The 24,154-nt window shown below is 41.7% G+C and overlaps 1 protein-coding gene across 2 annotated transcripts in view; it reads right to left on the reverse strand.

Annotated features, from left to right (window-relative positions):
* Positions 1–201: 201 nt before the first annotated feature.
* The window catches only part of LOC124134357 (cytochrome P450 7A1-like), an 80,904-nt gene continuing 56,951 nt past the window's right edge, over positions 202–24,154 (reverse strand). The window contains exons 1-5 of one of the 2 annotated variants that reach the window (XM_046499133.2): positions 6,467–6,531; positions 4,491–4,721; positions 2,776–3,710; positions 2,443–2,621; positions 202–1,665 (exon numbers count right to left, since the gene is read on the reverse strand). In XM_046499133.2, coding sequence (XP_046355089.1) covers positions 1,363–1,665; positions 2,443–2,621; positions 2,776–3,710; positions 4,491–4,570 — 1,497 coding nt within the window. In that variant the 5' untranslated portion in view covers positions 4,571–4,721; positions 6,467–6,531 and the 3' untranslated portion in view covers positions 202–1,362. Of the gene's footprint in view, positions 1,666–2,442; positions 2,622–2,775; positions 3,711–4,490; positions 4,722–6,466; positions 6,532–24,154 lie in introns of those variants that run through there. The other variant, XM_046499126.2, reaches the window with a different exon arrangement.

Consider the following 24,154-nt stretch of genomic DNA (forward strand, 5'->3'; position numbering starts at 1 on the left):
TATATCTACAAGCAATTAAATCTTGAAGACGTTTACGTGTCAGACTGAACACTGATAGCTACATAGCAGGCTGCAGTGATGAAAGATGGACGTATTAAACGGCCGTGATTGTGCACCGCTCCAACTGACTGTCATTCGTCATAACCTCCTTTCGTATAAAACACACGCTGTGACACTCAAAGTGAAAACATTAGCACGGACTTCTCAATAAATTATTTATTATTGTTCAGCACCAGATGAAGAAGTAGTGAGACGAAAGATAAATAAATTTATATATATACAAAATAAATTACATGTTACATTATACATATGGTATTATGACAGAGGATGTTCAACGTTCATGAAAATCGATAGAAAAACATTTTCAAAAATGCACATTATTGTTGACACGGGTAATATCTGTTCTAGCATCTCTTTGTCACTTGTAAACATTTCCACAACGACTGTGATCACAAAATCAGTATAACATTTTGAATGTTTTGATATAAGGTAAACATAATCAATTTCAATAAATAAAAATATGTTAATGAATGTTTTGCGGATTATGTAAAAATGAAATAAACAAGTGATAATTAAAGATATGGTAATGAAACTATCTGGACGCAAGAAAGGTACGAGTTTAGTTCATCGTTTCAGGAATCGGCAGTCGCGCATTGCATCAACATTACAAGAAACATCATAACAAATTGGAAAATTAATAAACAAACTTGACACAATGCCAAGATTCCTAGCAATGCATTCCATTTCGTATTTTATACATTAACTATTAAATATTTTTACGTGACAAATTCATATTTTGGTATTTATAGTTTGTCAAACTCATGAAACAAGCTTTCATCCCGATTCCTGGTGAAATAATTAGTCTGTACAGTCATAGGAGGTGGGGGACTTGAGTCTTTACATCGTTTTAACATAGCCGTGGTTATCACTGCGTCTGACTGCAGACTAGATTGGCTATAGTATACCACTTTGGTCCTCCGGTCGCAACCAGCACATTCATCACGTGTCCGTTATCGAAAAATCGAGGCATCCCCAGGCGATGCTGTCTCTTTGGTCAACCACAGCCATGTCCATTTTCACTTTTGCACTTTTACCCGTAAGATACTGTACAATAAATGCAACTCGAGCAACACCGTCTGTCTGTTTCAGTCTTTTGTTCATGCAGACAGAAGGGTAGAAAAAGTCAAAAAATCTCCGCGAGATTTTTTCCGCGTTGACTGCCTGCACTATGACGCTCTTCATACTGAGATTCATGCAGTACATTCAACCAATTCATTCACAAAAATACTTTTGACTCACAAGTGTTCAATAAATTAGGAATATAATACAGGTGTCTTTGTATAACGCATTGCTTTGTGGGTATTAGCACGTTCTCTTGGACACCAAGTCGAGTTCATGAGAGTTTTCCAGAAGTCTGTAGCGTACTTGAACATCGTGCACTGGGGGCAATATTTCATGTCCATAGAAATTCACATCGGGGAGAGTGCTTTCACCGTCTAACAGTTCCATCTCAAAGCTGTTGATAAGGTTCAGCATAAACCACTTGGTTTGTAGAAGGGAATACTTTTTTCCTGGACATAGGGATCCGAAGGCGATGATCGGGTGCTTCAACTCTTTGCCGTTCTTGTAGAATTTGGCATCGACAAAACGGTCGTATTTGAACTCCTGTGGACAAAGAAATACAGAGTTGTTAGAAGAGCCTTGCATGACACGGGATTTGTACACATGGCGCGTTCCTTGCCCCCCTTCGCCTTTCCCCCCGCTAGCGTTCATGTTTATCAAGCTCGTGCCCCGACCCAACAAGCCCCTAGGATATGTTGCAGTGCGGACCCCTAAACAAAACATTGGTTAAGGTGAAAGTTCGTCGGGAGCTGCGCAACTATAATTACACTGTGTATCAACATCGCGCTGCAAATATTGAGTTTTGCGTGACTTTCCCCCAGAATTTAAACACTTCCCCTCCTCCGAAACTCGCTGGACCAAAACAATATCACGTGCAATAATACAATATAACGTTTTTCCTGCATGGCACTTCCGGTAAGTTAGAAATTTCGTTTCATTTTTTTATCATTTCTGCCTATGCCCGAAACCCGTGTTGGTTCAGCAAGCAAACGCTTTTTAATAACAACCTTACGGAAGTATAACTGAGGCTATTTTTAACAAGAGTTTCTTTCTAAATAGTTCGTCGCCACTTTATTTACCTTTAAAATCAATTTCCAAGAGGCAAAAAGTTTAACTACACAGACCCAAATACTTTTCAAATTATTCGAAAACAAGCTAAACATGTAATTCCATTTCCGTATAGGCGTGTTATACGAATTTGAAACTCGAGAATGCAGCTATTGACAAGCATTTCCCCTGGTGAATATTTATATGTTTGAAACACCACGCTACAAATCTAAAGAATTAATCTGTAATTACTGAAGACAATGTGATACATACCTCAGGCTCTTCGTAAATTTCAGGGTCCATGTGGATGGCGGGTGGGTAGATGGCGACACGGTCACCCTGTCGGCAGGTGTAAGTTCCACCAGACTCCAACGTAAAGTCCGTATCTTCGGATATGTATCTCACCATGAAGACTCCACTTGTGATGCGGAGGGTTTCCTTAATAAAACTGTCTGTAATGACAATAAAAGTTCATCATTAAATGGTTACCGTGATTCAAAACTGCATCAAAGAAATGCGTTTAACATTCAATAAATGTATTTTATATCACTCATCATTACTTACTCGTTTATGAAATTAATTATTTTATAAATAAATATAATTTACCTAGAAGGGGCAGCTTGTCGAATTCCTCCATGAGAATCTCCACTTTTCTCCCCGTAGTGAGAGCCCGTTTTTCTTCCACGAACTCTCTGATTTCTTCGGCAAGAGCTGTGTGGGCTTTCTTGTTCTCAAGTAGTTTGTAGATGCACCAGAAGGCGAGTCGGAAGGTGTTGTAGTTGACGTGGAGGAAGACGAGGTTGTGGCCGATGATGTCCTGTTCACTCTGAGCGTTATCCTTCATGAAGCCCGTGGCGAACTTGATGTACTCCGAGACTCCCTCCCTCATCAACATATCATCGGAGTTAGGTTGCTGGCACAGAACCTGTAGGGCTTTGGTTGCCTTGGGGAACATTTTAGCGGGTAGGCCTAGCCACATATAGTTGAAGTATTTGTGGAAAACGTCAAAACTTTTGTGAAACATTTGGGGCTCGAATTCCGCCTGTGATTCCCCGTGTCCAAATATGGTATAGAAGAGGGCTGCGAAGATCGTTTTCGAAGTGAAGCTTCTAAGGCCATCGTGTCCCCACTGTTCGCCCACCGTCTTCATAACGTTACCATTGACATCCAAGTTGGTGACTTTGTCGAAGGCATTCTGTAAATTGTCCGAGAAATTTTTCATCCCGCAATGGAGGTGGCGCCCATTGACTTTTTTACCAGCCTCGCTCAACATTTTGCGAGCATCAACAAGTTCGAAACTAAATACATTATGGTTCACCTGCCTCTGAATAGGGTCGAAGTCAAATCGGCGCTCTTTGGACAAGCTTTCGTATGAATGGGGGTCCATCACAATGGTAACGTGTTGGTTTAGCAGCCGGATAGTGAAAATATCTCCATAAGTTTTCTTGCATTTGTGGAGAAAATTGACGGCGTGCTGTGCAAATTCAGCGCCTGACCCGAATAGAAAATTACCGGGAACCAAGGGCGGCTCTCCCTCTCGTCTGCAACGAAGAAAAAGCATAAAATCAATCGTTTTAAACAACCGGGGAAAAGTTAGTAGGACGTAAACCTGAAGGCCTACAGCAAAACATCTTCGATACAGAATCGTACTATAAAATTAAAATATTATGGATCTTTAGCAATAAAGGTTTACAAATCCATTTGTGACGAGAGTGAGACAATGGGGGGAACGGGTTGGCTATTGTTACAAAGCTCTGAGCACGGCCGCGGTGTCGTAACGGGAGTGAAGCGACAGTATATGACCTGCATCCCCCGCCTCGCAGCGCTCGAGGCATCGGGGGGAATTGCGGGGAGGAGAGGGGGGTACCTAAATTTAACCTAATGTCCTAGAAATGGTTCGTATTATATATTCATTAACAAAATCGGAAAAATATATTCAAATTCTACAGAAGTTCCCTTTCTTATCGAATTAACCGCAGTTACAGACAAATATTTTTGCGATCGTTAACTTAATAGCAGCCTGATAACCCTAGTTAAATAAAGTATTTCCTACTAAAATAAACACTTCCAAATCCACGTGACTTTGGTCTAAAGGCGGAATACGCGTGGGAAGCTAATGAACCTTATACAACGGCCTTTGTCACAAATACAGTCAAATAAAGGTGAGGTTGAAATCATGTTCGCCAATTAAAGATTTATCACAACATATATATTCAAGCTATTCAGTTAATTTGTAAAAGGTCTTAAAAAGGTTAAATAAAACCAAAATCCGTTATTCAACAGTTGTCATATATTTCAAGTTGTAAAATATTTCAACATACCTTTTCCTGTAGAGAAATTTGAAGTATGCGGCCGTGAGTCCCACGGCTAATGCGGCCAGGTACACAGATAATGCAGCCATTGCCTATATCACTTTTATACAGAGATGTGGTAGGAAAACTCAATGTTATCAGTCACAAGTTGTCGCAGAAGTAAATGTCGTAGGACGATCCGTGAATGTCTGGCAGAGTGTTCAGTGGTAGGTAGGTATACTCCAGATAGGTATATTCACGCTGAAATAAACAAAACGGGGTAAGTATGTTTTGATAATAGATATCAGAGAAGCGATGACACTGCAAAATTAACCTCCCAACGTGCTTGTCATGTGACTGTTGAGAAGATCATCAGACTCCGTCCCATATTAAACAGTTCACGTAAAGGAAATCTATTTTAAAATTTGTGTGCTTGGAATAGTTATTTGAGACAGCACCTGTGAGTATACTGACATATACACTGTCATCCGATACTTCACAATGCGTCACATTGGCCGAGAGTTTGGCCGGCTTCCTACTGATATCTTAAACTTGTTAGATCATAATACAAGCGTAATGATGTGTTTATGACAGGGTAGCGATAGACAAACGACGGCTTAATCATTAATTTCCGTATGTCCATATGAATACGATCGTGCTGTCTGGCAGGTGCTGAACAGGTGCTAGAGCGAGTACATGGGAACTTCGTACCACCTGTTGAAAGAGCCGTCAATGCGGCAACATTGACTACAGAGCGAGGAAACAGTTTCCCATCGGGTACGAGGATCACGCCAGATACTGCTTATCGGGACGAGTGTTGACGTCGAGAGCCGATATCTACTGAAGCAGTGGAATACTGTATGTAGGTGGAGAGCCTATGTGATCACTCCCAGTATATATCGATCTGACACTACATGCACACATTTCATAAATAGTGCCTCACCGGCGAGTTACTCGTCCACGTGCGCGCTGACATCAACGGCCGAAATAGGAATCCACTCATTGGTAAACCCGTGATTTATTTAGGGTCCCCAAGAAAACCTAGGCCAAAGTTGACACAAGGAACGGAACACACTATGTTAGCCGTATGGGATTCAACGTCCGTTACAGACACAGCGACATATGTCGGGCCCCCTGTTTGTAACGGTAGAAACTGGCCTCTTACAAATCACGCTAACATGGTACAACAGGAAAGGGAATGACATTTATGATATAAACTTTCTTTTTTTCATCAAATGACAGGACCTAGAAAGCAAGCGCCTCGTCCCGTCAACGTAGACGGAAGTATACCTGATATAGGTGACAGTGTCTACGAGCCATGACTCACAGAAAACTGACAACCTTATTGAGCTGACAACGATGTAGCAGACGACATGTAGCACGTGGAGCAGACGACATCTGCAGTAACAGACGATAAAATTGTACAGTTTCAAAATATCCCGCGAAAATGACCACCCTGGTAATATCAGATCCTTCAGCTGGTCGAGCGGGATTACTCGACTTCATTATGTGTACACAATTACAAGAAATACCGTTACACCTTTACATCATGGTATAAACATAGCTCTAGCGTGTATCCGAGCCGGAAAGCCCGTTGTGAATACGCAACCGCATGAAATACTCTGTATGAGAACGCGGCGCCTGTCAACAGATATATGAATGAAAGAACTTCGATCGGGCCGTCCGACTGACTGTCACTGAGTCAGGAAAGATGACAATAACTAGCAGCCACATCCAGTGATCTAAATTGATTAAAGTACCACACACATGTTACAAGCTAGGATAACAGTTTTAAATGCTAACATTCCCACCGTAGCACAACTGTCAAAACGAAACCAGACCCCACGTGTGTATAGTGAACAGGCTACGTACGGCCCGTCATGTTTCGCAGTGGAGAAAAACAAGTAAATTGTGTCCATATCGCCCAGAGATAGTCCATGGTAGACAAATGTATGAAGTAATAACATTGTCAAAGCCCAACTATACAGATCAAGTAAGATACTTACTTTTTACAGCTGGGTAGAAGCTAGAAAGTCGCAGTGGATGTGAAGCGGCTTTCCGTGTCAACTCCATATTTATACGTATGGGGGGCGGAGCCAAGTGTCAATCAGACTTGAGGGGTTTGCCAATCAGCTCGCTCGGCTTTTCTCAGAGCATCATTTCACGCGATGCGAAGGATCACGCTAAACCATATATCCGAATTATACTATTTATTAGGTAGTTTTGGACTTAAAATCGCATATATTTTTTAATGCAGCAAACAGGGTTGAGATGGGCGGCGCTTCATTGAGGGATGGAGCCCTTGCACACTCTATAACAATCGGAAGTAATTAATGGATTCCGGCGATTTTCATGATTCGTCACAAACTATTAAAACAAAGGTAAACCAAATTACGTTTTATTTTTAGATAGACATAACATGGAAGCCTACGATGAATGTCATTGTCTATATTAGTATGGGAGTAGCGATGGCACGAGTATGGTAGTATTAATTTCCAAACTGTAGCCAATTAGTTAATCAAATATCTAAATATACCAAAATGGCGAACATTTCAAGTACTCAACCGGAAAAGGGGGGGGGGGGGGGGGGGGGGGGGGTACATCGAGAGGCTTCTTAGGAAGGAAGGGACGCTCTGTGTTAAACATACCTGGAACCTTTTCCAGAAATCTAGTAGCTGTCAAAATATTGATAATCACAATAAAAGTAGTTTCGTTCGAGTATTAAACACATTCAAATGTTGAGATCGCGCCCCGGGCGTCAGTCTGTTAGCTCTTACTGGTGATCATGGGGCTCTTTAACTGGTGTTTACCTATCTGTCGGAAAGCCTGTACACATATACACATATATAAAGACTAAATCTTACAGCAATAAAGTCACATATACGATCCCCTATATACATATATAGTTAAGAATTCGCAATTCACTGGAATAATCTGAATATTCAACATTTACGACACTTTTTCAGTTTCATGTTTATAATCACGCTGATGATTTTAGCATATATTGCGATCATTAAAATTTACTTTTATTCTTGAAATACATTTTTGTGAACTTTGTACTAGGTAAATACAGATTAATCATTTGATTGAAATATTCAACTCCGGTGTATATCTAGATGTGAAATAAGGCAATTAAGTGATTAAGTTCTATAGTTTGTCTTTATATGGAAACATTGAACTGTGGCGGAAAGACAGACCAATTTAGAGTATTTAAGAGTCCAGAGTCCACTCCACGTCGATGATCATGAGTCCCATCTTCCCTCATAATCTGTCACACTAATTCAACACAACCTTTTATTGAACCTGCTCAATGTACGACCTGATGGGTCACAGTACTTCAAATTACACTTCAACATTTATTAGAGATTTTAAATATATGGGTAAAAATATTTAAGTTTACCAAACATTCATCTGAGAGACATTAGTTTCAACTTTTTAAAAAATAACGGCGTCTGGTGTAAACGAACGCCTACAGCATGGGTATGTTAAAGTCCACCAAGCACGTGAGGCATATCAGAAACCGGATCTCAAGGGTTTAATCCCACTTGTGTTTTCCGGAAACTGTGGTTAAGCTTATCATCGACATACGGCGCATCTGTAGGCTAACACATTAATCAAACACCAATGTACACACTTTTATAACTGAAAAAGCACATAACATTTTACTCTTAAAGTTACTTTGTGTCAATTTAATTATTTAAAAAAATAAATGTTGAAGCAATAAGAAAGACATCTGAGCCATAAAGTCTCCTTTAACACAAGAACATTTGTTCCCTGATAAGTGAGGATCAACTATATTTGTTTAAAGTTGCTTTTTTTCTACTTCCGGTGACGTTTAGCAGATTTTATGACATGGAAGTAAAGATGGTTTTGTAGGAATTAATATCACAGGTGCCGAGGGACTGCGCCTCTTTCCGCCGTTTGTTGAGCAAGTGCTCAGATTACGCTAATATGATAGGCATAGTCACAATAATTAACTATGGTAATCTAGTTCAAACAGTGGATCGGAAGTAAAGTCTGTTCTTGCTCATCCTCATTAATGTAGCAAGTCGGAGACGATAACGAAACACGTCTACAACGATATATCTGATAAAAAAAAACTGTACAGATGTCGGCCAACAAATAGGATCTGCAGGCTCCCTATAAACACGTGTCGTTGCTCGAGTCAGAGCAAAGCGAAGTCCTAACACGCCATAGACTTCCCCAGAAATATGTATTCTTTATACTTATCAAATTATTTAACAAAATAAAATCATGCGTAATCTGACTGAAAACATTATATAAATAACTAATTTATACAAGAAACATATATAATATTAGGAATTAACCTGTTTCGTTTGATGGGTTTAGTCGTACTTTGATTGTTTCTAGAAGTATTGAGTGTCAATATTCCAATGTAAGATATAAATATTATGTATCATAACACAAATCTTTATTTCGGCGTTCAGATGTGAAAACACGAGAGCCAGAAACAATTCATTTTACAGTTTCGCCGAGCGACGTCCGGACAAAACCAATTCTATCAACAACCATGTCGTTCCTTTGAGGAATATTAAAATGTCAAATATTAAATGATTGCCATTTCTCGACGATCATGTCCCCCGCAAGCTACCACTCTCACGTTCGCGTGATGGGTAAGTGACAGCTTCCTTTTATGGAGTTATAGTACTATATTTCGGATGTTGATCATTATCTACAAACAGTTGTATGAATGAAACGAGACATTGTATCTATATATGGTTATTGAGAGTCAGGAAATGACACTGTTGCCCACTGTCAAATCCGCAGCATTTGCCGGCACCAGCTGGTGTAATTTGACTGTAATGAACACTAAACCGTAAGGCTCGCTGTCATCTGACGGGGGCAAGCAAGTTTGAAAAGTGGCTTCAAAGTCGTTTTATGATTTGAAATTATATCCATTCTCACGTTGTGTTATATAGATATAATTTGTTCATTGTCTGGGTAGATTGGATTCGGCTGTGAACAGATACAGCCCAGTAGCGAGGTTGTCTGATGCATTTCCTATGCGTCTGTGTCTATGTCATGGGCAGTCTCACTACTAGACATGGAGAGTTTCACTACTAGACATGGATGGATTCACTACTAGACATGGATGGATTCACTACTAGACATGGATAGATTCACTTTTAGACATGGATAGATTCACTACTAGACATGGATAGATTCACTACTAGACATGGAGAGTTTCACTACTAGACATGGAGAGTTTCACTTTTAGACATGGATAGATTCACTACTAGACATGGAGAGTTTCACTACTAGACATGGAGAGTTTCACTACTAGACATGGAGAGTTTCACTACTAGACATGGAAAGTTTCACTACTAGACATGGAGATTTTCACTACAAGACATGGAGAGATTCACTTTTAGACATGGATAGATTCACTACTAGACATGGATAGATTCACTTTTAGACATGGATAGATTCACTACTAGACATGGAGAGTTTCACTACTAGACATGGAGAGTTTCACAACTAGATAGTCACAGAATCTGAGGGTACAACTTCCCATTTGAATGCAATTAAATCAAATTTAATGTTGTGTTGGCTCCACAAGTATATTGACTTAAAGGCTTAGATTTTACAACTGGCAGAGAACAGAGGAAATATTGCCTTGTATTGATGGGAATCAGCACAGTTCCGTTTCTAATCGTGCAATCACACACCCAAGAGAAATCAAATAAATTATGTTTACATTAGATTATATCAGAAAACAAAGTTCCACCACTTGTCGGGAAAAGTAAATTCACACAAACGCCCAAGACCCGCTAGCTATACACTAACGACAGATTAGGAGGCAAACGGGGTTTTGTTGTCAGTCAGGGTACAGTGTCGTACTGTCGGGGACTTAGCGCATCAACCCTCTTCACAGGCCACCCGGGAGCAAAAACACTCCGTCTTTTTTGTAATAAAATGAATATTACAGCCAACGAGGAGCTCTTTATGTGTGAGTTTAGACCTAATTGTCAAAGTAGAAATGGGACGTACTTGAGAAGTTCGAATATGAAGCTGTATAGTTCTTGAAACGTATGGCGCGCAAGCCAAGCACATGGCTTCAGTGAATGTGTGTCTCCTCGCAGCCACTAGGGGGAGTTTGGGGGAAATAATGACTATTTAGCCAAGTCCCCAAACCCTCAAACACAGAAACGTCCAAACAGTTAATATTCATATTACAGAACATGCCTACGTATTTTTCTTTGAATATAAAGAGGTTTTTTTCGGAATGAACAATATTTTAACGCTTGTTTTGGTGCGTATTTTAAGTCCTCACAGCGGATACATGACCAGGTCATTGTTGGTAGTATTGATAAGATTATATGATAACAATACAAAAATAATCACGTAATTATTATTGCCTAATATTTCCGCTTGAAAACAGTCCTATAACGTCCAGTCATAGTTCGTAGGCCAGTCATAAACTTCAAAAGTATTTCTTAAGAAAATACAAAGCAAAAAGTCCGTTTAAGAAACTTTAGAGGTTATCTGATAGCATCGGCTTCCGAAACAAAATACTAACAGGAAACGAAATAACAACCCAAGCATTGCCGATTTTATATAATTGATTAAGTGAAAGTTGATCTTAACAAATGAGTTCCCAAAACAAATAAACCGGTGTTTGCAAACTTTTCATTATGACTTGTTTGGAATTGATGCCGTATTTTTCGAAGTTTGAAAAACCTCCCCCACACGAAAACATACAATACTACCATCCATCAGGTAACGTTACAACACACGTTACCACAGATACATTACATGTCTTGCGTAGGCCGTATGGGTTGGGGTGGTACATTAACAAATATAGTGTAGCTACAAAGGCAGCACACCTAACTATACCCCTGGCTGTACATTCAATGCGCTATCCCCTGAGAGTATGAGGAAAACGAAAGACCAATGGCATTTCATCAATAGCTTAATGTGATTAATGAAGGTGTTTCTGTGGCAGACTGGCCTGCCCTAAGGCTTGCTATGTGTTGGCGAGCCGCGCTACGTTCAGGGAAGCCGTAGTCGAGTGAAAGGCTCTCCTACTCGCGTCACTGAGTCGTATTGTGCTGTATTGTAGCCAACTCAAAAAATTTATAGTTATGGAAATAAAAGTAGAGTTGATAGTACATTAAACCATGCAGCTGAGAAGGAGTCATCGCTCCTCGGCAAGGATGAGTCAATGAAGCTGGGGGTGACTACAGAGCCGGTGGGAGAGGGAGAGGGAGGGGGCGAGAGAGAGAGGGGGCGTGCGTCAGATCAATAGTTCCTCATCGGATATGATTTGACCAGTTCCCAATGATTCACAGACTAACCTGCAAGGGCCCCCTCAGTAGCAGGTGAGGCAGGGGATGTAGGAGTACCCTGTTAGTAACAGTTTGGGGGAGTTAATTGGTATATCCTTCCCTCACGAATTGTCTGGTGCCCCTCCTCAAAGACAGAGACTGACAGACAGACATATTATTTAATGAAGTCATATTATTATAAAATATAGGTACGGTGGGCAAGGAAGATTAACCAAAACACTAATTACAAAAACAATAGATACGGGGCCTGTGAGCGAGTGAGTGAATTTGGTTTTTCGAACCTTTTTAACACTTTTGTAGTTTTATCATGGCGTTATAGAGAGAAATGGGTCTATTCGCATGCAGGTGTGAGTGTTTGTGTGTCCAGGTAGGGGGTGGGGGTTGAATCTACACCCCCTCTCGTGGACAGGTAGATATATTGGTTGACGTCAGGTGACTACAGCGCTGTGGGAGAAGAGGGGACTCCCCAACACATTCAGACTCATTATCTTTGGTATTTATTGTTCGCTATCAAACAAAGACTTGCTTCATACTTATCAAAGTGTACACCACAACAACACCCTCGTCCCCTTCTAATTCACGTTAATAACGTCAGCGTCTAAGGATTCGAGGTGAGTACATGTTCTAACTTAAAGCTATATGTTTCCTGGTTTCGTATCTAGATACTGGTCGAAATAAATCTCAAGCATTTCCAAGTTTTGATCCTTGTTATCACATGTTTGAAATATACAACAACAATTAACTTGAAGACTTTTTTGAAAGTTCTTGAAGTAGTTTTTTATAACTTAAATTTAGTAACGTGCACGTTCAAAACACGGAAGAACACACTCGAGCTGTCTGTAGGTAGGAGAGGTGTCAGGTGAAACACACTGGTCGCTACAAATAGCAGAGCCCAGTCAATATCCATTTTGAAAGTTAGACAATCTGAGGTATTTGGCGAGGATAAGGAGTTAATCCATGTAATGTTGGGGCTTGGGAATCCCTGCTACTGTGGTATTTTAGATAAGGGTTCCAACACTAAGACGTTCAGATAATAAGTAACTTTGTGCCATGTTTTACATGTGACATTTATCTGTTCTTGGGGGTTGCTAAGATGAATGGAGTAATTTAATACTTAATGGAATATTTATCCAATAGTATTACTGTCGTATACAATATTTGTTTGTATGTCCCAGTACGGACATTCTCGAGTAGTGGAAATTCTCCCCTAGTTGACATTCTCCAGTAGTGGACATTCTCAAGTGGCTATTCCCCAGTGGGGGACATGAGGATGTTCGTCGGATATTAAGACTGTGATAAAATAAATAGCTACTTCATTAATTAGAGTCCTATTTCGGAATATATTTATAAAGAAAGCATTCGCGTTTAATATCAAACACGGTTCCGATAACTGTGTCAGAATGTACGTTGAAGCATTGCTTTAATTATATAAAATATACTTCATTCACACGATGTTGCCATACAGTACATATCCAAGAATAGTGCCATATCACCATATCACTTTAGCAACCCAACCAATCACACATTCAATAAATATCGCGTTTCGTCGTTTTCTTCGTGAACGCGTTACTTTAAAAAACACCCCCTTCTTCAAATAGTACAAAGTCACTGTTTAGCTATAATCGTCTAACGCACACTCCCGACAATCTTAAGGACAACGGCTGGACACTTGTTCTTCACAGCGTCCCCGGGGAGTCTAAATCCTCGGAATCCCCCCACCTCTCATGAAGAGCTGCGGAACTCCGGCCGTTAATACCTCTAACGCTGTCAGATTCCATAACAAACAATATGGGCTTTTCACTGTTGTTTTATGGTATTGACGAAGACTAGCCGTCAGGCCCCTTCTTAGTTCGTGGCAACGCATTGTGGGTAAGGCATGAAGAGCGACACCTTGTGGCAAGACTTGGCAAAGTACATAAGATACGTCTATTAACCCCTATAACTTATGTTTTTTATTCTACTTCCAACATTAATTCTACCAATTTTGTATGAACATATATAACAATCTGTACAACGTTGTGATAAAACTGAATAAAAAATTGAATTTCAAACAAAACATTCATATTGTTTGAAATATTCCCGAAACGCATTTAATATCGTCTGACGGAATTTTGGTTGACAGACATTGGTAAGTGTAAGGTGAAATTCTTCCTCAAAACGGACAACCATCTAAAGTATATGATGAAATTAGTCTCCAAGTGACAAACTTTTTTTAATAAATACGACAGTTTTAAATGACAGCCGGTTTCATTTCCGAAAACAAGAGCCAAAACAAGCATCGATGACATGGGGACTCTGGCACAATAACAGCACGTAACTCTGCTGAACGCAAATCTCTGTAGTCATGCCTTATGTGTCACAATTCGATTTGTTTTGATATACCGTGCCTGTGTGCGCATGTCGCCGGATGACGTAGCACCGCAGCCCGAATGTAACACGCCCGGAGTCTCCCGATCCAAGGCGCTCATTCATATCAATCTGCTGGATGTAGTCGATTCTGAGCGAATTATTAACCATGACGCGATGGCAGCGACGGGCTGGGACCCTTCAACGTTTGTCTGGTACCTCCACTCCGAAGCTTGAACGGAGTTGGACTGGAAGCAGGATTAAGATTTTTCTTGTTTATCCGATACCCCATCGCTTGATTGTCAACGCATTTAAATTAATACAAACAACTCATTGTCCGCTGAAAGCAGGACGAATAGAAAATGAGATCTTTTCAAAGAATATTATATATGTAGAAGCGTGTTATGTATATCATTAGAAAGGAAAGAGAAACTTCATCTTTCGAAAATGATTGGTTTCAGTCGAGTAGGAATGAATAGTTAAACCTCTCCAGTACGGACCCCGTTAATTTGGAACGCCCACCTACCGAACAATTATTACTCAAAGGACATTATAATGTACCCAGGTATGTGAAGATCCGGGGTAGAATAGGTCTTTAGCAACCTGTGTTTGTCGTAAAAGGCGACTATGCTTGTCGTAAGAGGCGACTAACGGGATCGGATGGTCAGGCTCGCTGACTTGGTTGATGCATGTCATCGAATCCCATTTGCGTGGATTGATGCTTATAATGTCAATCACTGGAATGTCTTGTTCAGGCTCGGTTATTTACAGACCGCCGTCACATAGTGGAATATTGCTGAATGCAGCATTAAGCAACAAACAAACAAAAATCAAGTCTTGTTGGCAGGTTCTAAAGGAACGTTTATACAATGAATGACATTCGTCACCACTCGCTTCTTTCCGTAACCGGCAAGAAGACTCGTCCCCCTATCGATGAATGCTATGTGCGAAAACACGACAAACCAATCAAAATGCGCGTATGATTTCAAGTTCTTCGTCAAAGAATCCCTCAGAAATAATTTTTGATTTTACATGTCTTGCATCTAAAAATGCACCCAAGACACAGTTAAATGTGTTCAATCATACTGTATAATTCCGCATGTCCCGATGAGCTTTAAATTGCATCTGAAATACATATAATTATGGGGAAATATATGTTAACCATTACGCAACGAGTTGACAATTGTTTTAGGTATGCCGGTTTGCGCTAAGACGGAACCCGGTCGCAAAAATGGCCATGATATGGGCACGAGTCGCTATTCGGCTTGTCCTAGGTTGGTCACGAACGAGTGATTGAGTGAGGGAGGGAAAGATGTGGGGATGAGTGAGTAAACCTGGCTCTACGAGCATATGACCTGCATGGCTTTACGGGGATGGGACCCTCATAGCTCCACGGGAACAGAACAGTATGGCTCAGCTGGAACAGAGCTGGACGGCTCCACGGAGAAACACGGTATAAGAAACACATACAAAAATAGTAGAACCAGTTACATATAATTACCTCAGAGATTCTGAAACGAGTACGGCCCATCGTGTTAGCCTCGAAGCAAGGTTCTATTTTGGTTCTCCAGCCTCCCGAACAGGTTGAATTATACGCGCGAAAGTATGACGTCACAGTGCTAGTAAACGAACACGGTGTGTTTCAATATTTGGTAATATCTTCATCCTAGGCTGTGGAGTACGTTGTTTGAAAATAAATCTTAATTGACGGACTAATTTATCTCGTGTATCAATGAATTGGGCTCAAAGCGGAATGGATGAACGATCATTACGCATTGATAGCCAACGTTGACGTAATAACATCGACTGATTGTTCTTTTGTATCAATATCAGTTCATAATTCATTTAGTAGCTAACCGGACCTTGCACTGTAAATCATCAAGCCAATGTACGAAATACCACGGTGCGTAAATACACTGACGCCATAGGCCATAGCGCATCAATTCATGGATACCATGTCATCTCCCATAGTTAACTAGCGTGTGTATTGGTGCCAACTAAAATATAGAAATGTGCGATTACCACCTTTATTACATCCGCTTTTTTAAACAAAAAATAATATTTAAACAAACCTCACAATTTGGAATAGGAAATTATTGTTAACATCTTAGTGAGTGAGTTTTGAACAATATTCCAGTCATATCACGGCGTGTCAGCTTCATGTCGGAGGAAAGTCCGAAGTGATGCAGGTCTCGGACGTTTAGAACTTTGGTGTAACCCACGAGCACGGGTATGGGGCTGGCAAACCTGGAAACAATCGGGGCGAATCGGGATTCGAACCCATGGCGCCTTAGACGACTGGACCACCCGTGCTCTCTGTTAAAATATTTAACAGGTAAGGATAACATGAACTTCACAACGGCTTCCCGATACCTAGCCGTCGGTGAGATGCGGGTCTCGGAGTGAGTGAGTGAAAAAATTACATCGCATCGGCAATATTGCAGGCATATCGCGATGTGAGTGAGTGAGTGAGTGCGTGAGTGGGTTAGTGAATGGGATGTTGCACTATTCTTCTTTTCATTTTAACAATAATTTGTTTTAAAAAACTATTAATTTAAATTCAGTGCCAAACAACAATCTTGAATCACCGGCACTTGCAAAGGCTATATCAAACCATCTTACTGCTGTTATGCCGAAGGACCGGGTTCGATTCCCCCACATGGGTACAATGTGTGAAGCCATTTCTGGTGCCCCCTTACCGGGATATTGCTGGAATAATGCTAAAGCGGTGTAAAACAATACTCACTCACTCACTCACTTTTAACTGCAAGCATAATTATCCCGCCCCGATACACAATTCCCTTCCAAGAGGAAAGAAACGTTTTCAGCCCTGTAATGGAAATTTGTATTAGTGAGGAAGGTTCGTGGCTGTCTTTGCGCAGCTACACGTATAAAAACAAAGATGTTTTATTTCCAGAGTAACCCAAAAGAATCTATTTTGTTCAATACCCGGGCAAGGAGTGCCTTTTTTTCTTTTCCCCGCACTCAAGGATGGACAGTGCGAGGTAATAAACGTCACATCTGAGCTAAAGTAATACCACATCAAACACATCTGATGAAAACAAGTGTGACAAACTAAGATCAAGCAACTATAACAGCCAGCATAACACGACCCAGAAGTCAATGGCACTGATGAAGGTATTGCGTAGATTGGAGAATGTTCCATATATTAAGGTACGTTTTCCTAAAACAAACGGAAATATGAATCGCACACCCACGCGCTCGTTGTCGAGCCCTCCACAACATCACACAGGTGAATGGCCGCTAAATGCTACCATACAAGAACTATAAGCTATTGGACACCGCGTGCAGGGAGCATGTAACACACGTGTGGTAAAACATTCGCACACATCAGCACATATATTGTAAGAAATGTGAACAGTTTTAATCAAGCAAAGAGCGTTTCTCTAACTTCTTTCCATCCTTTCCAGCTCTGTAGTACCTTGGCTCTATTTGTTGGCCGAACTGTTCTAGAGCGTGTTGTACTGTTCTCGTTGTTTGTTGTACTACCCAAGGATTGGTTGTACTGTCCCAAAAACTAACTGTACTGCAAGTTTGTTCGTTGTTTAACGCTTCACTCAGCAATATGCCAGCTATGACGACGGGTCTGTAAATAATCGAGTCTGGACCAAACAATCCAGTGATTTACATCATGAGCATTGATCCACGCAATTGGGATACGATGACATGCATCAACCAAGTCAGCGAGTCTGACCACCCCATCCCATTAGTCACCTCTTACGGTAAGTATGGGTTGCTGAAGACCTATTCTACCCCGGATCTGTGACTGCAAGTGTGTGCTATAGAGAGCCTTTACCATCATTCGCAACGACCAAATGTGATTTTAAAAGTTTCCAAATACATATTTCAATCGTATATCGATCTTCGTTCCGCCTTTATTGCCCCGAGCGGGGTGAATCTGTGACACAAGGAACATTCTTTTCTTTTTTACATGATTTAGTTTAACTTTATGATATTCACAAATACTTCTGAAACTGAATACCCCAATCCCCGCTCTGTTGAGGACACGACTGATATATTGCACGCCTATCAGTCGTGAATCACATGGAAGTTGCCTCAATAACAATTGCCTCTCAGCGGAGTAATCTGTCTGTAGCCTTGCCAAAAACGGCGTAGCTTGGCAATTAAGTAACACAGGCGAACATTCCTAATATTTGTAAACATCAATGGAGGGGCAATCTATTGGCAAAACCTCTGTAAAAGTTCTCTACGATCTTTTCAGCGTTTAATTCGACGACTGAAATTAATCTAGTTCCCTACAATGGTCCACTGGCGGTGTTATTGTACAAATATACTCTCCATGATAGATCATAAGAGAAATTAATGTGTAAATGCTTTTGAAGTTATTTTTTCTTCAACAGCCTGACGTATTTTGGGCGGAGAGGAACGCCAGCGTGAGCGTTGAAGCAATGTTTGAAGGGGGCTGCATAACTCATGCGGCCACACACAAGCTCCAAGTCACAATATGACGGCGTAATATTCAGAAGAAGCCATATTGTACGGCATCTGGTAGTAGTAGTTAAGACCCGCGCTCGATCAACTTAAATCCGATTATGAAGACCGAGAGAGAGCGAAAAGGCAACAAAGAGGCGAAACAGGCGAGACGCGAGATGTATTCGATGGGGGGACCTAACACAAGGGACGACACGGGCTAGACTCGCATTGGGACATGATTCTAATCTCTCTGCTCAAAAGGGGGGATATCGGTCATTATTTCCGACTTACGGTCAGGTATTAATTCGCCAATTCGTTCTGGCGTTTGATCTCCTTGTTACGCGAGTGGGAACAGGAATTTTAGCGCTCTTTGAGAAAATATTTGAAACGGATATTGCTTGGTATTGTAAGGGAAGCTAACAGACATGGGTTATGTGGCAAAGGGCTTGTCGAAGATATGTATATTTAATGAGATCTCGTTCTGTTCTCGCGGAATCTCGTGGAACGTTGGAGATTCGTTCTTCTTAATTATGATGTGTAGACACGTGGAGGTGCACGCGCCCCAGCGTGTGCGAGAGTGAGTGAATGGTGTGTATGTGAGATTGTGTTTGTACGAGAGTGTGAGGGATATGGAGTCGAGAGAAATTGGTAACGTTTTCGAGATAGTGATAATATCATAAAAGAACCACGACTGCTTCTTTCAACGTAATATCCCGCTTCACTATTGAGTGCGAAGTGGGATGACCTTAGTGGTTGTGGTTCAAGGTCAAATTTATGGTGTTTTTAATTTGAGAGGTACTTGCAACCGTTCTTATCTCATTCAATAGATGTTCATTTTTCTCAAATAGAAGTTCTTGATAATCGGTGACATACTTCACCATGACGTAAAGCACGAATCACTGTCATTAATCTCAAACGAGTGAGTCCAGACGGCGGTCTGTAAATAATCGAGTCTGGGCCAGACAATCCAGTGATTGACATCAAGAGCAACCGTGATACGATATCGACTTTTAAGACAAGCATGGGTTGTTGAAGAACAATTTTAACCCGGATCATTAGCGGGCGTATTGTGACTTTAAGGGACACATAACTCAATATCTCTATAACTCTGAAAACAACTAGGTACACTTCTGTTAAACTGAACTGAAGATAGGCTCTCACCTATTTTTTATTTTTCTAAAATAAAAGATTTAAACAAATTTATATTTTGCCTGGCATTGTTTGTGATCTGTGTACAAGTTATTGTGAATCGGCTCGTTATTTCATTATCCGCTTGTTTCTGTGTCGTTTAACGCCGCTCTCAGCAATATTCCAGCTATATGATGCAGTCTGTAAGTGAGTGAGTGAGTATGGTTTTACGCCGCTTTTAGCAATATTCCAGCAATATCACGGCGGGGGACACCAGAAATGGGCTTCACACATTGTACCCATGTCGGGAATCGAGCCCGGGTCTTCGGCGTGACGAGCGAACGCTTTAACCACTAGGCTACCCGACCGCCCGATGCAGTCTGTAAATAATGGGGTCTGGACCAGACTTTTCAGTGATTGGTATCATGGGCATCGATCCACGCAATTGGGATACAATGACATGAATCAACCAAGTCAGCGAGACGGACCACCCAATCCCGTTAGTCGCCTCTTACAACAAGCATAGTCGCCTGTTACGGCAAGGATGGGTTGCTGAAGACCAGATCTAGCCCGTATCTTCAAGGGTCTCATTATCACAACGTTATGACTTTCTTGTGCCCCAAATATGCATTAAGACACATGGTTTGTTATGTACACAGATGATTGATCAAATCTGAAAATGCATAAAGCCTTTATCATTAAAAATATTATTAATTTCCAGTTATCTATAAATTTTAATCTCACCACAGTTACTTTTGAGAAAATAAGAATGCTGACGTCAATTAAACCAGACCAATGTCTTCCTAAACACTGAACAATTAATATAAACGCACACAGCTTGAATTACAACCCTTTACTGTTAAACCTATTCACCCGAAGGTGTCGTTCCCAGCGAAATATTTCGTATTTCCGGACGTCACTCTTGTCACTTAGAAACATGTCCCTATCAGTAATGGTTCGGATTAAGGGGGGCCGTATTAACGAGGTTTCCTTAAAACTGTTTGCCTAAGCGTTGCCGCTTCAGCGATAGTGAGACGGAACGCCGATGGTGTAACATTCACCAAACGAGGTCTGCCTCAGCAAGACTTATGACTGCCTGTGTGTGTCTGTCTTGCAAACCCACACCCCTTTCGCGGAAATCACAGGTTGCGCTATTTTGTAGGTAATCTGAGCGGTATTAGAGGGGATAGAACTGACAGGTTAGAGCCAAATTCTCAGGTGACAATGTTCCCCTACCTAACAACCCTAACGACCCAAGCGCAAAAATGCTTGACGATCTGGTAGAGAGGGCACAGGGGAGTCCGGGGACACGAGTGTCGTTTACAAATTAATGACTCCGGGTATTGAAGCTAACAAAAACTCTCTTCACGATCAGGGCTGAAAATTACAGTTGCTGCTTGAAGAGGGTGATCTCTGGAAGACATTTCTGCTCGGGCCGCTCGTCAAAAGTAACTGCTTTTTATGTCATACTTATTGTCGTCACCCGGGGGATTGTTTACGGGAGCTAATTAGAGGGAGAAACTAAAGAGATGCCGGATCGTTTTTCACGAGGCGTTATCTTTGTATATCACCGTTTTAGGTTTCGTGTCGGGGATTGGGGTGAATTTGAGCGTCTGATCTCCCCAGTTAAAGGACTAAGCAGGCACGGATCTTGTAAGCCTGGTAATGTATTACCTAACCTGGGTCACACCAACACAACTGGTGTCTCAATCCGCAGTCGTTAGTTCTCAATTTATGGAAAAGACGAATTCATGATTTATTGGTTTCAGGTCTTAACAGGGCCAAGAGAACTTAAAGTCTCAAATGAACTTAGGGATGGGTTTTTTCCCCATCTGAAATATCGCCACATTCACATATTATCAGTGTTCGCATGAAGGTAGATCGGAAAATGTTCGGATAGTAATATCTACACAACAGAATTATCGAAACATTTGGAAAATTGAGAAAGAACACTGATAAAAACAGAATATTTTTAAAGACATTCATCGACACAATTATTGATAGTGGATCTCCCGTAGCATGTAAGTTGTCTATAAGACATACAGAATCTGTGACCCTATATCAGAACGTATCTCTTCTTCCCCTCTCTATCAGTCGCCGTGGAGCGTTGCGTCCCTTGGACACGCCAGAAACCTATGAATGTGGGTTCAAATCCTAGTTTAATTATGTTTTAGATTTGTCAGCATCATACTTGTGCTCGGAATACTATGAAAAGCTGCGTTAAACCCAGCTCACTCTCACTCACAACATCCGAACCCCCCCCCCCCCCCCCCCCCCCCCTCTCTCCCTCTCCCCCCTCCTTCTTCCTTCTCGACACAATCCATTGATCGTGTGTTCGATACAACTGCTACACTGTTTAAAGTGGCGGTATACCAAACTCACCAATCCTTCCCCTCTCCATACTATCTCCTCCTTACCAGCCTCTCTTCTCTTCTACGTCCCCAGATACAAATATTAGAGCAAGAGAGGGAATATCATATTTGCCAATTTGCCCATCTCAGCTCGAAATACATCGTGATGTTTCAACCAATCTGGGATTCAAACCAACCCTTTCTGACAAAATGGTGCACTATCCACTAACCTACATACCACCCGACCCCCCACCCCACCCACCCCCTATGATGGTGAACCTCACCCCTCTATACGTACGTCTACCTCTGCCCACACGGTTTATAAGTCAAGTCTCGGGTGTCTGCAAAAACGGATTGGCGTCGTGTGTGGTCGATTATTGATCAGCAGATCAATAATTAAATTCAGACAAAATCTATAAAGTGTACTTTTTGGTTCCGATCAATGTGTTTGTCTGAGTGGGTGCTTTGTTTGGGTATGTACGTTGGGTGTATTACACCGCAAGGACGACAAGGCGTTACGCTCCAGTGGTGGTCAAAATCTCATCAGCTCATTCTGTTTCAGTCACATGCATTAATGAAACATCGTCAACATCGTCGACAACGTCATCAACAAATTCATCAAGTGTATTGAGAACATGTAAACCAATAGCGTTGCGGACGTCAGCACAATGTAGGAGACATCCAGGGCTTGTGGTCGATTCCTCCCTCGCTGCTGTTTACACGTTGTCATGGGGTACCCTCTGTCGGAGAACAGCGCACAAAACTAACAACTCAGATGGAGACACGTGGTACCATATATACAGGTGAGAATATGCATATACATCAACGAGGAACGTGACACACGGGTACCACCAATTAGGGAAACCCCTTCAAGGACACACGGGTACCACCAATTAGGAAACCCCTTCAAGGACACACGGGTACCACCAATTAGGGAAACCCCTTCAATGACACACGGGTACCACCAATTAGGAAACCCCTTCAAGGACACACGGGTACCACCAATTAAGGAAACCCATTCAAAGACACACGGGTACCACCAATTAAGGAAACCCCTTCAATGACACACGGGAACCACCAATTAGGAAACCCCTTCAAGGACACACGGGTACCACCAATTAGGGAAACCCCTTCAAGGACACACGGGTACCACCCATTAGGGAAACCCCTTCAAGGACACACGGGTACCACCAATTAGGGAAACCCCTTCAAAGACATACGGGTACCACCAATAAGGGAAACCCCTTCAATGACACACGGGTACCATCAAGAAGGGGAAACCCTCTACAAAGACACACGGGTTCCATCAAGAAAGACACACGGGTACCACCAATTAGGGAAACCCCTTCAATGACACACGGGTACCACCAATTAGGGAAACCCCTTCAATGACACACGGGTACCACCAATTAGGGAAACCCCTTCAATGACACACGTGTACCACCAATTAGGGAAACCCCTTCAATGACACACGTGTACCACCAATTAGGGAAACCCCTTCAATGACACACGGGTACCACCAATTAGGGAAACCCCTTCAATGACACACGGGTACCACCAATTAGGGAAACCCCTTCAATGACACACGTGTACCACCAATTAGGGAAACCCCTTCAATGACACACGTGTACCACCAATTAGGGAAACCCCTTCAATGACACACGGGTACCACCAATTAGGGAAACCCCTTCAATGACACACGGGTACCACCAATTAAGGAAACCCATTCAAAGACACACGGGTACCACCAATTAGGGAAACCCCTTCAAGGACACACGGGTACCACCAATTAGGGAAACCCCTTCAAGGACACACGGGTACCACCAATTAGGGAAACCCCTTCAAAGACATACGGGTACCACCAATAAGGGAAACCCCTTCAATGACACACGGGTACCATCAAAAAGGGGAAACCCTCTACAAAGACACACGGGTACCACCAATTAGGGAAACCCCTTCAGTGACACACGGGTACCACCAATTAGGGAAACCCCTTCACAGACACACGGGTACCACCAATAAGGGAAACCCCTTCAATGACACACGGGTACCATCAAAAAGGGGAAACCCTCTACAAAGACACACGGGTTCCATCAAGAAAGAC

The sequence above is a fragment of the Haliotis rufescens genome, unplaced genomic scaffold (assembly GCF_023055435.1).
Source record: "Haliotis rufescens isolate VD_foot unplaced genomic scaffold, xgHalRufe1.0.p SCAF_16, whole genome shotgun sequence".
Classification (NCBI taxonomy): domain Eukaryota; kingdom Metazoa; phylum Mollusca; class Gastropoda; order Lepetellida; family Haliotidae; genus Haliotis; species Haliotis rufescens.